This window comes from Cyphomyrmex costatus, unplaced genomic scaffold, assembly GCF_001594065.2.
Source record: "Cyphomyrmex costatus isolate MS0001 unplaced genomic scaffold, Ccosl1.0 scaffold73, whole genome shotgun sequence".
Classification (NCBI taxonomy): domain Eukaryota; kingdom Metazoa; phylum Arthropoda; class Insecta; order Hymenoptera; family Formicidae; genus Cyphomyrmex; species Cyphomyrmex costatus.
In genome coordinates this window covers 62215-83238 of record NW_017280300.1, presented here as the reverse complement: position 1 = coordinate 83238, position 21024 = coordinate 62215, and the positions used below count along the sequence as shown (strand labels likewise).

At 36.6% G+C, this 21024-nt stretch overlaps 1 protein-coding gene across 1 annotated transcript in view; it reads right to left on the bottom strand.

The window, feature by feature from the left end:
* Window positions 1–7268: 7268 nt before the first annotated feature.
* The window catches only part of LOC108780748 (uncharacterized), a 22225-nt gene continuing 8469 nt past the window's right edge, over window positions 7269–21024 (bottom strand). The window contains exon 2 of the mRNA XM_018548547.1: window positions 7269–10437. Coding sequence (XP_018404049.1) covers window positions 7269–10437 — 3169 coding nt within the window. The remainder of the gene's footprint in view (window positions 10438–21024) is intronic.

Genomic DNA, 21024 nt, shown 5'->3' with positions numbered 1-21024 from the left:
TGCAGAGAACAAGGTGACGGTCGATGCGAAACATTCTACAAAATCACAAGGTTTACATAAAAGAGACGAAGGAAATACTTCCTAATGACGTTTACAGCCCGGGTTTACATATATAATATTAGCTTGCTAGCAACTGATACCTCTTACCTCCTCATTTCTAAAGGTTTCGTAGCTCGTCAATGTTTGACGAAGAGGGAATCGCGGAAACTCTCATCTGCATTGCTCCAATTAGTACTGTTTAAATAAAATATAGAAGTTATATCATGCTGTGCAAAATGATCCCATCTCCTTCAGTCGGAAAGTTAACGTTCTCTTAGTAGAGTCTTAATTACCGTGGTGTATTATACAATATTTTACGATTAGATGGCGTAAAGTTTGCATATGGGAGTTGACATTTACGATGCTCTCGTTACGTGAACATTTTTAAAATTTGTCCCGAGGTTTATATTCATCATTTGCTTGTCTTTGACAATATCTAATTACAAAATAACGAAATTAGGACGTCATATAGTATTTCCTCGTGACTAATTATAATGGATGACTGTTCATTCAATTCGTCAAGTTGGTGTATCGCCAATATAATTAACAAAAGTTGAAAAAATGTCGATCCCTAGCCATACATTTGCCCGTCGTATGATGATGAACGTAGCGTATCCCTAATTAAGGCTGGAAGTTGGTCAAACGGTCGTTCCGCGGCAAAACAAAGTTTATTAATTAAGCTCATTTAAAAGACAAACTTCAGCGCAGACTTAATCGCTTACTCTTGCTTCGTCGTTATGTGAGGCTCCGTCAAATTACATATTAGCTCTTGAGGCTTGTATGGTCAATGTTTACAATACGCAAACTAACTTAAATTTTTTAATCCTTTGAGAACTAGAGTTTTCAAACAAAGAAACATAAAGAAGATCTTGTTTGAAGAAAAGACCTTTTTCAAGACCTTGCTTTCAAAAAAGTTTTCAAGGTTATTGAATTCAATTTCGTTCTCAGAATTCTAAAATTCATATTTTCAAAAATAATCTAATTATGTATCTGGAGACACGGTAGTGTTCAGTAACGGCTGAACCGATCAAGTTCTACATACGCTCAATTGATAGCAAATACTTAAATTGTATCATAAATGTGCTTTCATTTTTTTTCTACGTGCCCTACGAGCGGAGATATCGCGACGCAAAGTCCGAATTTTTAAATTTTCATTTCTAAGATACGTCGTTATTATTGTCATTGTCATCGTCGACCAGAGAAAATGTCTATCTCGTTTTTTCGATAATAGAGGGCCTTTGACTTTATGTGTTATCTCACTCTATCTACCATCTCACTCTATCTATATCTAACCAGCAGACCAGTGCTGCATGGTGTATCACATATGACGCGCGCGCGGTTTTAATCTTATAAATAAAAATAAAATATTATTCAATATAATATAAAATATGTATTAATAATATATATATATATATATATAATGTTATTATATATATAAATTAATATTAAAATTGAAATATTGACATATAGAGATATGTTCGTCGTCGAGGAAGTATAAGTGTCTACGTGTTTGATTTCGAGGAAGTAAGTGTCTAGGTGTTCGCCGTCGAGGAAATGGGTTTGTTTGTAAGAAACGTCGTCGTCGTCGTCGTCGTCATTGTTGTCAGCTACGCGAGTGAGGAAATGCATTTTGGAATTTTTGGCGCAAGAGATAAATGTGGTCGCGACGGGTATCTATAAATCTATAACTAATATAAATCTATAAATCTATAATATCGATCGCTGCGACCTGTACGATCGTTAAAGTCGAATTATTGAGAGTCTCGGCAATAACAAAGGATTGAGGTTAGGAAATCAGTCACATTGATAGCATAGACGAACACGTAAGTGAGGATAGAATAAATATCGATCTCTGCGATCTGTACGATCGTTAAGTCGGATAAAGAGTCTCAGCAATAACAAAGGATTAAGGTTAGGAAATCTGTTACATCGATGGCATAGAATAGACGAACACGTAAGTGAGGATAGATATTTTTTGCTTTATTACACAAATTCTCTGCTGTAATTCCGCTGTAAGAATACAAATTATTTTCTATATAATTATTTTCTTTTTACAGCATTTGGTTAGGTTACTTATTTACCGAGACACTACTGTGTCTCCAGATCTGTTATTTATTTGTTTGGTAGATACCTTAATTTGTATTCTCTATTCCTTATATAATTATAAAAAAATTGATTCTTTGTACTTTATTGATAGGAAAAGTCTGAAAAGAAAAAAGGTATGGATTTAAAAGACTCTTGCCTTTTAATTCTTTTCAGGATTTTCCCTTCAATAAATCTGAAAATAAAATACAGCACAAAGAATCAATTCTTTTATAATAATAAAGATAAAACTTATTTGATACACTTACTCAAAAACATAAAATTACTTGGTTTTAGTATTGAAATCTTGAAAACTTTAAATAATTATCTAATAATGAAATATATTATTGTTAAGGATTCGATATTTGGCAGGGCTTTGAGTGAAAAACACACACACAGTTGTGATAATCAGAACTGATTTTAATATTCGCCTCGTGTACAGTGAAAGAGCATATCACGTTGTCACCTCGTGTTCTACCGCATACTATCCGTGTTCGGTACAGCCAACTCAACTTACTTACTAAACAGAATGAGAAAAAGCAGAAAGAAAACACTGGCCTACAGCTAGAAAAGAACAGACTAGAGTAGATACGAATTTAAATCTTCAACAATTATCATGGAGAGTAACTGATATATTATTGTAGGTGGCAGTTCAAAGTGAACATTCATAAAATATATATCCTTTTGTTGCATATATACGTAATAATGAATTAACATGTACACTAGTTGTTTATAATAGTAAGTTTACAGAGAATTTATTGGCTCGTAACCCTGTTTCTCTCCATTAGTTTTAAATTTATTGAGCCTTGTTACAATCTACATTATAATAGTAATGTTAAGTCATTATTACGTATATATGCAACAAAGAATATATACTTTATGTATGTTTACTTTGAACTGGCACCTTCAATAATATTTGAGACATTTTTCATGGTATAATAATGTATACCATTTCATTATCTTTCAATAATAAAATGTATTACGTTAAAATAGACAATTTGGTATAAGAATTCTTTTAAAATTAATATTGATCTTTTGTGATTTATTTTTAAAATGTAAAAAACTGTTATATTAGGTCTACAAGAAAGTTCGCGGCTTTTTTTTGTAAAATTCAATCTTTATTCGTATATAATTGTACGGAAATGGCTTGCTGCGTAACGCCGAGCTGTTCTGCAAGCTCCTTTTCAGTTTGCGCAGAGTTTATATCCAGCAGTGCTTGCAATTCGTCCGTTTCAATCTTTTCAGGGCGTCCAGCACGCAATTCATCTGTAAGACTGAAATCTCCTTGGCGAAACTTTTGATACCATTTTTTACATGTAGTATGACTTACAGCGTTCTCTCCATATGCAGCACAAATCATTGCAGTGGCTTCAGCAGCATTTTTCTTCAGATAAAACGCGAAGTGGATGGAAAATCAAATATGCTCTTTTGTTATTGCCATCGTGAACACTACTGATTTTTGAGGTTATGTGCATCAAACGCCAAACCGTATAGCATTTTAAAAGGCCAAATGTTAACGCTTTAAAACTGCAAAAGGGCGGGAATATATATAAAATTTAAATTGTTATTTCGGTTGTATGAAATCTAAAGCCGCGAACTTTTTTGTAGACCTAATATACCGGGTGGGGCAATAACTTTGTCCACTTTGAATATCTCCGCTATTTTTAGAGATATGAAAATATTGTTATTACAAAATTGTAGGGCATCAAGAGAACTATAACATATGCTAGTCATAATTTTTTTAGGTGGAGGCACTTCGGAGATTTCAAGGTCAACTTCATTTTTTTAAATGGAATTATATGAATTTTTTTCACTATATGATTTCTCTAATTATTCCGTACATAAAGGTATTAAGGTAGAGATATAAAAAACCAATAGTTTACGAGATATTTTACACATTCTTTTGGTGTATATTGACATAAAATGTTTAATAACTCGTGAACTATTGACTTTTTGATAATCGTACCTTAATGCTTTTGTGAACAGAATAATGAAATGAATCAATTGGTGTAAAGAAAACACATAGTTGCTATAAAAAAATATATATGCAAAATGGGTTCATGAAATGTTCGGCAAGTGTGAACCATGAGTAAAAAATGCCAATCTTTGGAGCGTAAAAGTAGCGTAATAAAAACCGTTCGAAATCCTACTTAAATTTTTGCACTAACATTCAATGTTCGTGGATACACGAAATATCATTTCCTGTACGATTGCATAGCTCAGCACCGTAGATGTTGGTACATGATTGGATGGGTGACCACTTAGAAAAATAAGGAAATAATCCCCGAGTGGAAGGTAACTTCATTCACGCTCGATCTTCGTTCCGGTTACTTGCTAACGCTACATTTACGCCAGCATAAAAGTACATGGTAGGTAATGAAACGTCAGAATTCTATAGCCTTAATCCTTTGTAACTTTCGGTGTACGCTCGCAGAAAAGTAAAGTAATACTACGCGTTAATGAACGTCAGTGTATTCCATAATGTTCGTGGTTGTGTGAATCGCTGCTTCGATCTCGACTGAGATCTCAAATGACGGAATGGATTTGTGGACTGGAAGATTGAGACCACTGAGCACTCCTCTTTTAACTTGTTGTATGCAAGCTTTATTCACAAGTAAACGAAGTGTTAGTCGCGTGGCACGGCGAGAGAGACGATTAACTGCTGTTAATACGCCGAGACTCATACACGACGGTAGTCGTGATGAGACGTACAAAAGTAACGAGTCGCGGTAGCGAACACGTAGAAAGAAAGCTGCTGCTTTCGACGAGTAATTGAGAGCACGACTTGACACGGCAAGTACTGAATTGTGTCTGAGGGGAGAATCGCGCTGCGCGATTAGCGCGACGAATCGGCAGGACGACAGCGACATCGGTATCCAAATATGCGGCTAAATTGTAGTAATGATATTCGCAAGACGGCGCGGTGAGTGCGACGAAAGATTCACGGACAGAATCGATGGATGGCGCAATCGATCCTTTATTCGGCTTTTGTAGCGCGAAACTTATCCTATTCCGGAACATACCGCCCGCCTCGGCTAGACTAGCCGAAACACGATTATTTGATGCCGCCCGCCGTGCCAATCGAGTTTAAAACTATATGATACATGACGCTTTACACTTACTTAGATTTAGAAAGATATGAAACATACATAGAAATATTTACATAGAGAGGTATACGAGAACATGAACTTATTATACAGTAAGTTCGAGCGAAAGGAGTTCGATCAATGAATGCCACGAAAGGAAATCGATCATGTGGACGTTTCGTTTAAATCAACGGGTAAGAAACATAGCTTCACTATGGAACGTTTATACGTCGATTTTGACGTTTTCACAGTGACGACGCGCGTTAGTCCGTCGTCTCCGGTGTGGCATTCAATGATACGACCGAGTTCCCACTTGCACGGTGGTGCAAGGGGATCGCGCAAAAGAACTAGGCGTCCGACGCGGGCGAGTTTTTGAGCGATGCGCCATTTTGAGCGCTGTTGTAATCCGGTTAAATAATCATTTGACCATGCTTTCCAAATAACTTCGCTTTTTGCTGCACGAGTTGCCAGTGAGTCAGGCGCGTTTCTTTTGTTTCTAGTAGCGTAGGAGATGGCGGCGTTGTGAGAGCGCTACCAATTAAGAAATGACCCGGTGTCAGACATGAATAATCATCAAGATTATCTGACATCGGAGCTATCGGACGTGAGTTGAGGCACGCTTCGATTTGATAGAGCAGCGTCGTAAGCTCTTCGAATGTCAGCGTGTGTGAACCGATAACGCGTTTGAGATGATATTTGACGCTGCGAACGCCGGCTTCCCATAGGCCTCCGAAGTGAGGCGCGGAAGGGGGAATGAAGTGCCAACGGACAACGTCGCACGACAGTTTGCTTCGCAAGTTTGAATCTTGTTTTGCTGTATGAATTGCAGCTTTCAATTCGCGATCAGCTCCGCGAAAATTTTTTGCGTTATCGGAATATAAATCGGTCAGCATCCCGCGCCGAGAGCAGAAGCGCGCGTATGCTGCGAGAAACGCGGGGGTAGTATAATCGCTGACTAAATCGAGATGTATTGCGCGCGTCGTCATACAGACGAATACGCCAATGTAGGCCTTCTGAGATTTGTATCCACGGCCTGAATTTAATCTGACAGGAACGGGCCCGGCATAGTCAAGTCCGCAATGTAAGAATGCGCGATCGAATGCGCATTACCGGGAGATCGCCCATGAGTTCACTGGGGATAACCGCCTTTTCGCGCGTGCAAGTAATGCAACGATACAAGACGGCTCGCACAGTTTGACGAGCGCGAAGAATCCAAAATTCTTCGCGTAAAACACATAATGTTAGTTGCGTGCCCGCGTGGAGCGAACGCAGATGAGCGTGTTGAATTATCAACGTAACGAGTGGATGTGCTGCTAGAATGAGAGGACATTTAGCGTTATATGAAAGGTCGGATTTTCGTAATCGACCGCCTACGCGAATTAAATTATCGTCATCCAAGATTGGATTTAGTGAGATTAGTTTGCTAGTTTTCGCTACGGGTTTCGAATTTTTTAATCGACGTACATCATCGAGAAAAAGATTTTGTTGAATGACGCGTAACCAAAATAGTCGCGCGTGTTTGTATTCGTCCACCGAAATTATATCGGATGGAATAGAATCGGATTCGTCGTTTGACGACCGCTTTTTGTATATACGATTTCGAAGCTTATTAATAAAGCGGATTAGATAGGCCGTTATGCGAAGAAGCTTCGGCCATGAAGAATAGCGGGAAGCTAAGTCCCATTGAGATTCGATATCGAGAGTTTGTACGACGAGGGTCGAACGTTTTTCGAGCGAGGTGTCGTGATCTTGCCGAGATTCATTCGGCCACATACTTGAAGGAAGCTTGAGCCACTCGGGGCCTTGCCACCACAGTGAGCTCTCCGCGAACGAGGAAGCGGTAACTCCGCGTGATGCTAGATCCGCGGGATTCTGATGAGTCGGAACATGATGCCACGTGGCATCAGGTATTAGAGTTTGCACATCGTGCACTCGATGCGCGACAAACGTTTTCCATCGAGATGGAGATTGGCGTAGCCAAGCGAGAGTGACGGTTGAATCCGTCCAGCAATGACATGGAATTGTCGAAAATTCTAATGTCGTTCGGGCAAACGACATTGTTCATGCTAAAAGCGCAGCAGCGCATAGTTCGAGTCTTGGAATTGTCAAGGGCTTAAGAGGCGCGACTTTGGATTTTGCTATTAATAGCGAAATAGTAACTGATCCCATGAGCGAGATCACTTTAAGACATATGATAGCGGCGTATGCGACGGACGATGCGTCAGCGAAGCCGTGAAGCTCACAGTGACTTGTATCGGAACCGAAGGCAGTCCATCGTGGCAGAGAGATATTACGCAGTTTAATTAGCTGCGTGTGATAATTGTTCCATTTTTGCATGAGAGGGGGTGGAATTGGATCATCCCACGAACACTTAGTAGCCCATAATTGTTGCATGATAATTTTAGCAGTAATTATGACCGGAGCAAGCCACGTGACGCCTAAGACTTTGAAACTTTCGTCGCTTTGCAGAATTTTGCCATGACTGAGACTCTTTTCATTGACCGGTAGGTCGTTGAGTAACGTAGGGCAGTTGCTTGCCCACTTACGGAGGAGGAATCCACCTTTCTGTAACATTGAAATTAATTGGTTGCGGATTTGCCTTGCAAGCGGCTTGTCATCCGCGCCGAAGATGCAATCATCGACATAGATTTGATTGCGTAAAACTGATTGAGCAAGAGGAAATTGAGCGCCTTCGTCTTGCGTCAATTGCTGAATCGTACGTAGAGCGAGGTATGGAGCACACGCCATACCGTAAGTAACAGTAAGCAAACGGTAGTCTTGCACCGCTTCGGATGATGAAGAGCGCCATAAGATGCGCTGATAATCTTGATCTCGCGGATCGACTTGAATTTGCCTATACATTTTTGCGATATCGGCAGTGCAAACATGACGATGTTGTCGCCATCGAAGAATTACCGAACGAAGGTCGGTTTGTAACTTAGGACCGGTCATGAGATGATCGTTAAGTGAAGAGCCGTTCGATGTCGACTGACAATGAGATGCATTGAACACGACGCGCAACCGCGTGGTGCTGCTATGCTCGCGAATCACCGCATGATGCGGGATATAAACTGATTGTGAAGCAGAGACGGGTCCGTCTACTTTCTTCATATGACCAAGATTTTCGTATTCCAGTAGGAACTCTCGATATTCGGATGCGATATCCCTTTTATTTTGAAGACGGCCTTCAAGCCGTGAAAGAAGTGATGAGGCGATGTGACGAGATTCGCCTATTGCAATCGGAGGATTGGCTTTGAACGGTAGCCGTACGACGTACCGTCCATTAGAGTCACGAGAATGAGTTGTTCGGAAATGTTCCTCACAACGTTGTTCCTCAGGAGTGAGGTATGATACTTGCGGAAGTTCTTCGACTTCCCAGAACTGACGAATTTCGTCATCGAGATTGTCGTGCAACGTGGTATGATTAACTGTCACGTTAGACATGTTTGAAGACGAACTCGTCGAAATCGGACCAGACATGATCCAGCCGAAAATGGAATTCTGAGCTGTTGGCTGATTAGAGGAACCTGAGCACAGGCCCGGTAACAGAACAGCACCGTATAGATCAGCGGCGATGATCATTTCGATCGGATCGGCACTTGAGGGCTGCGGATCAGCCCATGGCAGGCCACTTAAATGAGCGAGAGAGATTTGATATGCTGTTTTAGGCGGCGTGTATTTAGTCAGAGAGCGCATAATAATTGCGGTCGTTGAGTATGACGGACCCTTGCCGGTCATAGATGATACCGAAATAAGAGCAGCATGTCGTGCGACGGATTGCGTTTCACCGATTCCGGTAACCGAGACAGCAACGCGTGTTCGCGATAACCGTAGCCGTTGAGCGAGATTTTCACTAATTAAACTAGTGACAGATCCTTGATCTAACAATGCGCGTATGACATCTGTGCGACCAGACGAAGAACACACCTGAATCCGCGCGGTAGCTAATAGAACACGAGATTTGTCAAATGTTGTTTTCGTAATTAAATGTGAAACGACGTTGTTTTCATTTGACGTATTCGTTTCGTTGGATTCAAGGGATTTCTCGTTTGCGCTTGATGTCGTCGCTTCGTGAAGCATCGTATGATGCCTTTGTTGGCATTGACGACAGTTATGTTTACTCGGACATGTGTTCGCGAAATGTCGAGCGCTTAAACAGTTGAGACATCGTTTAAATTTGACAATAAGATCGCGACGCTCGTTAACCTGTTTCTTCTTGAAATCAGGACATACTGACAAGAGATGATCTTGTTTACAAAGCGGACAATGAGCTCCGGTAGCGGTCGTCGTGTGACTTTGCACGGACGACTTGCTCGGTTTTGTTTTGACCGTACTGGTCGTTGGAATATTCTCGAACGCTCGAATTCGCGATGCGAGAAAGTTATGAAGATCCGTATACGACGGATATTCCGTTTTATCGCCTAAATGTAATTCCCATGCTTTACGCGTGGCTTTATTTAATTTTTGCACGACTAGATAGACGAGCAAATCGTCCCACCACTCAACTGGACGACCGAGATTTTTTAACGCTTGAATTGACATATTAGCTTTATCTCGAAGCGACATAAGATCCTGCGCGGAATCGGTATTAACGGCCGGTAGCGTATGAAGCGTATGAATATGTTCCGACACTAATCGACGTTTATCATCGTAACGCGCGAGCAGTACATTCCACGCGATTTTAAAATTAGCTTCGGTCAAAGGGAGATTACGCAACGCGTCGCGTGCTTCGTCCTTTAAACATGAATAAAGGTATTGCAAGCGCGTAACATTCGACAACTCGGCATGATCGATAATCATGGAGCGGAATTGATCGCGAAACGTTTCCCATTCCCGTAAATCGCCGGAGAATATCGGCAAATTAATGCGCGGTAACGTAAAAGTTTTTTCGGATTTCTGTGATTGACTCACGGATAACCCTGGACTTGATGGCGCTTGATCTGCTTCGAGAGAGGCGAGGGCGTCGGAGATGTAGTCCGATGCTGCGAGATAGGCGTCCTCCAATTCGATGTAGACATCCTCCTTGAAGTATTTCTCGGTATCCTTTTGTTCCTTGGTGGCGACTTTGAGCAGTTGTGCGTGCAGGAGCTCGCATCGAGCGTAAGTCTCCTTGAGAGTTTGAAGGCGATTCCGAACTATGCCGTACGTGTGATTTGCACGGCTGATCTTCTTAAAGTTTTCAATGCGCGTGTGACAGAGCGCATTGCTAATCGCTGCTGCGATAGTAATTCTTCCATAATGAGTTTGAGAGGTTTCCGTAACTTGGTATGCTCGAAACGGAAATCTTGCGATGTGCCACGTCACTTACGTTCACGAAAGTGAACGAAGAGTCACAATGTCCCTTGTTGTTTATCCGCCACGAATCCGGCTCGAAGGACCAGAATGTTCGTGGTTGTGTGAATCGCTGCTTCGATCTCGACTGAGATCTCAAATGACGGAATGGATTTGTGGACTGGAAGATTGAGACCACTGAGCACTCCTCTTTTAACTTGTTGTATGCAAGCTTTATTCACAAGTAAACGAAGTGTTGTTCGCGTGGCACGGCGAGAGAGACGATTAACTGCTGTTAATACGCCGAGACTCATACACGACGGTAGCCGTGATGAGACGTACAAAAGTAACGAGTCGCGGTAGCGAACCCGGAGAAAGAAAGCTGCTGCTTTCAACGAGGAATTTGAGAGCACGACTTGACACGGCAAGTACTGAATTGTGTCTGAGGGGAGAATCGCGCTGCGCGATTAGCGCGACGAATCGGCAGGACGACAGCGACATCGGTATCCAAATATGCGGCTAAATTGTAGTAATGATATTCGCAAGACGGCGCGGTGAGTGCGACGAAAGATTCGGACAGAATCGATGGATGGCGCAATCGATCCTTTATTCGGCTTTTGTAGCGCGAAACTTATCCTATTCCGGAACACATACCCTTTACGTTTCGTTAACGCTTCCTTTACTTTTTACTTATGCTCCGAACTACATTACGTTTATGCTTTTATGACGTTACATTAAGGCCAGGGCAAGAGTACATGGAAAGTGATGAATCGTTAGTGAAGCGTCAGAATTCTATATCCTTAACGCTTAGTTAACGCTTTATTGCTTTCGGTGTACTTTTCCAGAGGAGTGAAGCAACTCTCTTTAAGATTTTGATTACATTTAGTAAACACTTCCTTAACATTCTGATGTTCCAATCTACGCTATTTAAAAAGTTTGATGACGCTTCCATAACGCTGTCCTTACGTTTTGTCTACGCTCCGATCTACGCTTCGATTACGTTGATTAACGCTATATTTTCGCCAAGTTAACCTCCAAATAAAAATATAGTGTTACAAGACTTATAATCAGAGTTTTAAAATCAGTTTGGGAATTAGTACTAATTGTTTGTATAGCACTAATGAGGTTCAAATAAAGTGAAACTGGAAACTCGATGTTACATCACAAATAAAAACTTATTAAAACTACCTGTGTGAAGTTGATTCCCAACATTTGAAAGAAAAAACTTTTAATTTTTCATTGTTTGCACATATATGTATATTTCGAATTTTTATTTGCACAATTTTGATTAAACAATTTAGGTACTAAAAAGCAATTTTAGAGGGGACTAATTTCACATTAACGCTCCAACCACAATAAAATTATATTTAACTAGTTTCAATCGATAAATTTACGTTTGCACATTCTCAAACAAATCAACTTTTTGTTTATACACCTTCAGTTAAAGTTAACAATAATAAAAGTTTTTCTTATTAGAACATACATGCGATTATACAACCAATAAGAGATAGGAATTAAAAACCCAAAACGATTAAATTAACAATTAAAGTTTTGAGAATAGTCGAGTTAGATTGATCAGGTTTAAATATAGTGATATATTAACTATTATTCAAATATAGTGATTTTTTAACTAACATGTGCAAACAAAAAATCAACTAGTTTTTTTAATGTGTAAATAAACATCTATCGATTCAAGCCATTTTGAATATAGAAACTGCGATTTGAATCTATTCATCTGAGTAGATTTCTGAGTAGTACTGTCATTACAATTTTATTTGTTAATAATTTTTAACTAATAGGTATGCAATTGTAAAATCGACTTGTTTCTGAATACGCAGACGAAAATCTATATTGATAGGTATTATTTCAAATTTGTTTCTTTTCGATTTAAGACGCTAACGTAATTTTATAGCATATAATCGGTCCTAACATTCCTTTGTTAATAACTTTTTAACTGGAAGATGTAAAAACTAAATATCAACTTGATTCAGAATGCAAACAAAAATCTATTCATTCACGTTATTTTAATATAAAAATAGCGATTTGAATTTATCTACTTGAGTCGACTGTTCTCTCAAAACTTTAATTGTTAACATTATAACTCTTTAAAAATATCAAATAAAGAAGAGGCAAGAGCCAAAGGTTACTAGATAAAAAGACGTTAGTAAAACATTATAATGTATTTCTATAATAGTAAACAAAAACAAAACAAATAAACAAACGTTTCGATCCCTATCGAATCATTATCAATATTAGATAAATTTAAATGTTCAGTACCCTTGTAGAAAATACTACTGAGCACTAGGAGCCCACGTAAAATAAAAGTACTACTGGTGTCATTGCTAGTGCTGTAGTATCACTACTGTAAATACAGTGGGTCCGTTTTTTGTTCCTGCACTGTATGAAATAGTACACACAATACAATAAGTTGAAGTGAAACAAATATACATTTATTTCATTTTAACTTATTGCACCGTGTGCACTAGTTCAAACAATGCAGGAACAAAAAACAAACCCAGTAGTGTCACTGTTGATATGAGTAGTAATCAGTAGTAACACTGCTCGTGTCTAGTAGTATAGAAGTGCAGTATTAAATTTACTACTAGTGGCACTAATAGTATCACTACTGGGAGTAGTGCAATCTACAGAAATCGCATTCCCGCACTTGTGGAAATTATTTTAACACAAATTTTAATTAAAAATCGATTTTAATCATTTTTTATTTTTAATCAAATTTCTTTTATAATTTATTTTTTTTGCGAATTTACTTCTGCATATTGCATTAATAGTGACATTAATAGTACTTCTTTACGAGGGAGTATTTTGAGGCACTACTGTACTACCGCACTACTCAGCACTACTACTCCAGCGCAGTAGTGCTGTAGTGTAGTAGTACAGTAGTGCTGAGTAGTGCTGCAGTACAGTAGTGCCTCAAAATACTCCTAGTGCTCAGCAGTACTTTTCTACAAGAGTAACAGTAAATTTAAGTACAATATCAATATAATAATAAAAAAATTAATAACAATAAGAAAGAGTGTCGCACGAAATTAAGAAAAAAACAGTTATTTAATTAGAGTTAAAATTAATGGTATGTGATTCCATAACACAAGTTCCTCTGGATATGTATATGTGTGTTAGCACGAAAAAGGTGTAATTTCTGTTGAAAGATACATAAAGATATTATTTTAAATATAATGTAATTACGAATGTACACAATTATTAAAATTTTAATCGGAATTAGAACTTTTTTGTTGTACATTTATACATTGTAAATGATTAATTTAGTAATCGCCAAATTAATAAGAAATAATTACCTTTCATGTGTATCGCAAAGTAAAGAATATACAAAATTCATATGGTTAAGTTGAATGTTTTCGAAACTTTTATATAAGATGTTATTACAAAGTGAGAAATTATTGTGTAGCGTAAGTTTATATAAATGTGGAGGACCTATTGATAATTTTAGACAAGAAATATAACTTTTTAACTAAAATGTATAATAATTTTAAATAACAAAAACTCCTGTATAAATCAAATATAAACTTGGAGAGAAAAGGGCACTAGGAGTCAAGCGCAGATAACTTTATGCAAATGCTAATATATAACAAACAAAACTTTTTTATTATTATATAATAATTGTACATAAATGTTTCGGCTCATTTTTTGAGCTTTCTTCAGAAACAATAAAATTACATAAATAAAAATAAAAATAAAAATGATCAAGAGATGTTTAATCACAATAAGTTCCCCCACACCAAGAAATCAAATCTGATGTTAATTCCATCTAACAATACATATCACATAAAGGGAAACGAAAAAATAGATAAAGAAAAGAGAGAAAAGAAATGAAAAGCCGAAATTTAAAAAATCTGGGTTAATTTCGAAAATAGATTTTTTAAAATTACAAATATTATACCGGGAGTGAGGAGGCTCCACTATGTTCACAATGATACCGAGATACCGTATCGCAAACATTACATTCAATATTCAAAAACTGGTCTTTGAAATATTTAGGCAAATCAGTATCAGACACAGTAAGTCACTTTAACTGTTTGATGGTATTAAATTGAAATTATCGAAGTAAACAAAGGTAATGGTGGAACAGGAAAAGGTGTAGAATATTATTTAACATCATACATTTATAGCAGAAATAATACGTTAATTTTAAAACTATAATTGTTAATAACTTTTTAACGAAAAAGGACTAGTAACGGCTAAAACTTGTTGGAGGTTACCCAGGGTCATGACATATGTCAAGATTAAGAGGATCGGAGCTGCTTCCGTTATTGTAAACATTTACCTAAACAAATATCAAATGAAAATGAAAACTTTTTAACTAAAGGTGTGTAAACGAAAAATATCGATTTCCTTCGGAACGTATTTATAAACGAAAATCTATGGATTGAAACTAGTTAAATCTAATTTACGTGGAGGAGGGAGAAGGTAGTGTGAAACAAAAATTAGTCTCCCTAAAACTGTTTCTTTTTTTAAGTAACTTTTTTATCAAAAGTATACAAACGAACATTCGAAATGTGCATACATGTGCAAACGATTAGCAATCAAATGAGTTAAAGATAGTTAATTTTTTTTAAAGTTGGAGTCAACCTCACACGGATGCTAACTTCCTAAAACAGAACTTCAGATAATTGATTCTTTTTATTCATTATCTACCCCTCCATATCGAATTTACTATTTAAAATTTTTTATTCCAAATTTAAAGGAAGCATTATCAACTTATTTGATAGACTATAAGTTTTATAAAAATCGAGCAATGTAAACAATAAAAGGGGGTGACCCCAATCGAAATCGCCGGTCCACAAAGGGTTAATCACACTGCACGTGTCGCATCGCGTTTTTTTAATAATTGAGCATTAACAGCTTATTTCCTAAGAGGATAAGAGGTTATACAATACATACTTTTTATATAAAGCAAAGTATGGTTTTGATAACTGTGATGACGTTGTCATAATTAGTTGGTTTTAATAATCTTAATTTTGAATTTTGCCCGCTGTACTTTGTTATGAAGCAATTTTTTTGAAATTTTCTAACATCGTTTATGTTATCCGAGAATTTTTGTTGCATCCAAATTATTTAAACTCTTATCTCTAATTGCTGCAGAAAAAGACGGTCTTGCTGAAATATACAATTTAAAAATTTAGCTCGATACAGATTTGAAAAATAGTTTTACTGGACCATTAGCAGGGCCGTGCTTAGCGATTGTGCGATGTGTGCATAGCACACAAGCGGTCAAAGATATATGTAGCCAAAATTCAATGTAGTGTTAGTGTTATAAATTCAATATAGTATTAATGTTATATATTAACTATAGACAGTATTACTAGACTACGCAATTGTCAGAAATTTGAGGAGTGGGGATAGACTTTAGACAATGTTATAGGAAAAACTTGAAAATCTGTTATCACGGATCATAGGTTGGATCATAATCATGAATTTAACTGGAATAATGTGAATATTTTGGACTGCAAAAGTTTTTATCATAAACGATTGATATCAGAAATGCTTTACATTAAGACACAAAGTAATGGTCTTAATTTAAAAACAGATACCGATGGTCTTGATCGCTCATAGGCTGATATTTTAGATAAACTAATAAACATTAATTTGACCTAACTTGTTTGTGGTCTGTTGATTTGTGATAACGGTCTTCATTATATCGTGGTACATCGTCATATACAGACATATTGACAATGAAATTTGATCAATGCGATTTCTGTGATATAATTAATTTTATGTCTTTTGTCGACCAACTTGATGTAAGCTTATTGAGTATTTAATTTTTACTGTTTTATCAAAAGTTTATTAATAAATTTTAATTCTTGATGTATTATATAATTCACAGACATATTCAATTTTGAACTAATGTACATACTTTCACCTGAAGAAGTGATAGTCTTACCTCAGATTGGTTGTATATTACATACTACGGGACAACATCATTGTTTGCAACTCCGAGTAATTTTTAATTTTATATTGTATTTGTCGCTGATGATGATCCGAAACTAAGGATCGAAACGTTCGACATGGTATCTATGTTATAGATTTTAAGATTGTATATTTTGCGCACTGCTTACAGCGTTGACTCTTAATAGTCTTTGATGTATTTACTTAATTTTTTGTATTGTTTTAAAAACTTGAAAATTTATTAATAATATAAACTCCACTAATCTCCAATAATGAGAGTGCTGCGTGGTACTTCGTATGCAAATTAATAACCCGTGGATTTGTGTAAAAAAATTTTTATTGCATAAAATTAGAGCGTTTCAACTTACTTTGGCATCTTTTTCAACTAACATAATATTAATGAACTTTCTTTATATCAATAATTGAAGTCACATCAGATTTACAAATTTGATGTTGAAACCTCTGTTAAAATTTAATGTATCAATAATGTACAATGTTTAAACGTTAAATAATAAAATTAACAAATAACTCACCTAATATTAATACAAAAAAAAAACGTCTTGAAACATGGAATCGATCCATTTTACAAAAACATTTATCAAGAATCATCGCAGATTAAATTACTGTGACCATTTCTTGACACTGGAACGTGTCAAGAAATGATTCCTAAATGAAAGATTAGTCTCTGAATGCATTCACATTCATATACAAGAAAATAGTTGGATTTGTGCACTTACACATAGACATAACAAACCACAGACTGTTAAGCCTGTAGGGTAATAATAAACAAGGTAAGGGGAAATAGCGGACAAATTCGGCTATTTCCGTAAATACGGCTCTGGTATGTTCGAGGTTACGGAAAAGAGTGTATGAATCTCAGCGATCAAAATGGCATAGTCTTGTCTTAGAATACAACATAATAGTACCACGTAACAAATTATTTCTATGATTACTAAAAAAACATTGATCATTGATATGTTCCTTTAATTTCGCAAATATGTTACCGTCGATAAACTCTTGCATTACTGTACATGTAAAAGTATGTATATTAAAGTGTTTTAAAGTTTCATTTGTATATATGTAATTAATTATTGCTTTTTCTACAAATATATATAAGATCTCGTGATGGATATATTAGCAGTCCTTTATTTCTTATGTTTATTAAATTGACATGTGTATCTGTAGGTTGTCCTATTAAAGTATTGAGACATTCAGTGCAATGCATTTATTTCAAAACAAAATGAATGAACAGATTAATTAAAGTATTATCAATCGCTGGCTACTACTTTTTCCCCATCTCTCAGGCAATTTTCGAATTCCATCTTGAAAAAATGACTCGTCTTTGGAGGCGATCATCTTTTGGAAAGGGACCGAACTAATTTGTACTCCCAATATGTACAAATTCTTAATAGCATAAAACAGTTGAGATAGTTTATGGACACTTCACCTTCTACCGTTTCATCGTTTGACATTTCATTGTCGTCTTTTCATGTCCGTCCGCTATTTATGACGTTATAGATATACAACCTTTGTATTTTTTGTAAAATCAAAATGAAAAAAAACGAGTTTCGTGCTGTGATCAAACATCTACAAAACATATAAAAGGTTTAATGCTGAAAGAAATCAAAACCGAGTTGAATGTTGTTTATAGCACATCAGCACCAATGTTTACGACTGTATACAATTGGGTGAATGAATTTAAACGTGGTCGTACATCCACGTGTGATGCACCTCGTTCGGGACGTCCAATTGAGGTTTCTACGCCAGAAATCATTGATAAAGTCCATGACATTTTGACTGATCGACGAGTGAAAGTACGCGAGCTTGTTGAGGTCACGGGCATATCACATGGCACAGTGATTTCAATTTTGCACGAAAAATTGGATATGAAAAAACCATCGGCAAGATGGGTGCCGCGTTTGCTCACTGTGGACTATAAACTCGACGATTTCAAAACAATGTTTGGAGATGTTTCAACTTAATTCAGATGAATTTCTGCGTCGATTCATTACTGTGGACGAAACATGGATTCATTACTTCATACCGGAGACGAAGGAATAGCCAAAACAATGGACTTCACAGGATGAACCAGCTCCGAAGAAGGCGAAGACCATGACGTCGGCCGGAAAGGTGACGAGCTTTTTGGGATGAACGCGGTATAATTCATATCGATTACCTTTCGTTGAAGCAAATGGCGATTACTACGCAGTCTTATTGACCGTTTCAACAACTTTTTAAAGAAAAAACATCCCCATTTGGCGAAGAAGAAAGTGCTCTTTCATCAAGACAAATACGGGTTCACATGTGCCCGGCACCGATAGCCAAATTCAACGAATTCCGCTACGAATTGCTTCCCCATCCAGCATTTTCGCCAGGTTTAAATCCTGCGACCATTTCTTGTTTCCAAATCTGAAGAAATGTTTCGGAGGAAAGAGATTCACTACCAGAGAGCAGCTCATCGCTGAAACGGAAGCTTATTTTGAAGAGTTGGACAAATCATATTATTCGGACGGCTTGAAAAAGTTTGAGAATCGTTGAATCAAGTGTATCGATCTGAAAGGAGACTATGTTGAGAAATAAAAATGAATCAATCAAAGAAAATGTGTTTTACTTTGTTTTTCTAAAAACTTATTGCCCTCGTATTATTGTAATATTTACGTTCAACTCGATCGGACGAACTTGTAATGATGGTTCTGTTTCACATGCTTTGTAAGTTATTATATTCAGTTTTCATCAAACTTGACATATTATTCTTAACTTAATTATTCATTTATAAAATTCAATATTATTTTTGACTGAATTATTCACTTTAATTTATTTTATCTCATTGACTATTTATTGACGACAACTAATTATCTAACTCTAGACAATACACTCGCATTGAGAACAGGAAAATCAATCGGAACTATAATTGATATATCAGCATGTCTGTATATCTAAATATCAAGTATATCTAAATATATGTAATTTGTATATACACGCTTTTGAGGCGATAAAATTATTTTTTCACACAAGCAGCCAATTCCCTCTGCATGGCCCTTAACCATCAAAGTAATTATTTAATTTTGTTGTTAGAATTTCAAAAATTTTTGCAACGTTGTTCATCATGCTTAAATTTTCTATGTAATGATTTTGATGGCTTAGCAAAATTATTTTCGGATCTGTATCTGGCTAAAATTAAATAATCCTTTAGTAAGATTATTTGTTCCATATATGACTTTTAGTATGACATTCATACTAAAAAGAAGTCTTCTATACGATTTCTTGAGAAAAGCAGCTCTTTTTATGCGAGTTTGTTTTTAGTGCTCTTCTCGAAAATCGTAAACAAGGAAAGTCATTTCTCCTGATGATCTAATTTGCAACTCGAAAGGGATTTAAAGGAGTATTTGCTATCGAATGAGGAAGAGAGATAACGAATGGGGCGAGCCATGCCTTAATTCGTTAATTTCCTATTCACTTTTCCGAATGAGGAGGACAGAAGTTATCTTGGTTCTTCTTCTTTCATGCATCGCGCTATTCATAGAAATCTTGTGTGTGTGTGATCTCGGGGTCTGGTTTCAAATTGAAATTTTTCTTGCTTACGTTTTTATGGTTTCGCGGTTCTTGCACCTCTATTTATTTGCTCTCATTCGACACAATTGCTTTCTATCTGTCTCTTTTCCTCTCTTTTTTTCTTTGAGCCATTCGTGTGCTCAAATAGGGATTATCTCGACTACTTTAAACCTAAGTCAATACAGCAGATGAGATTTCATAGAAATAACTGCCAATCTATTTGCGTAGCGATACAATCATATTGGCGATAAAAGGATTAGCCTTCGTTTTTGCTGCATTTTATATCGGAATTTCATTATGACGTGAAAAAAGGAGAGTGAAAAATGCTATTTATCACAAAGCTAATTATTGTGATTGTTATAAAGAAGATAGAACATTTGAGTGAATATTTGTCTGTAAAATATTTTAAGATGTATTATAATTATTTTAATAATAAGAAAATTATATTATGTTAATTTAAATATTTTTAATAATAACGATATTCTTGACTTGTGGAGGATAAGATCAAAATTGTTGAGTAACTTCGGAAGGAATATTGAATTCACGCGATACCCCTTTTTCTTGCAGAGAGAATACAAACGTTAACTATAAAAAGCTTTTGCATTCTTCATCAGGTACGACGGTAAGATAGTGTCCCTGACAATGACAAAGCGACGCAATAATTTTCCAGTGGTAGATGCATTACGCATAAAGAATTGCGTCGCAATTTTATGGTCTGTTCAATGACATAGTGTGTTGTTAGGGAAACACTTTTTTTATTTTTTATAACACAAACAATATTCAAAAAAACAAAGCATACATTTTATACACAGATACATTCACACATTGCTACTTTCAATAATGATTTATATATCGCTCTAATTTTTTTCAGTCGATAAATTGTATTTTCACGTCTATAAAAAAATGTAGAATCCTTTTCTTTATATATCTATAGATATATTATCTTGCGAAGTTGGTATTCATCAGGAGCCGCGGTAGTGTCTCCGGCCATGTTCAAAAACTGAGAGACGCTACAAGTCGACCATCTTCGATCCGCCGGACCTCCTCCCCCGCCCCTCTCCCTCCCCCCGCC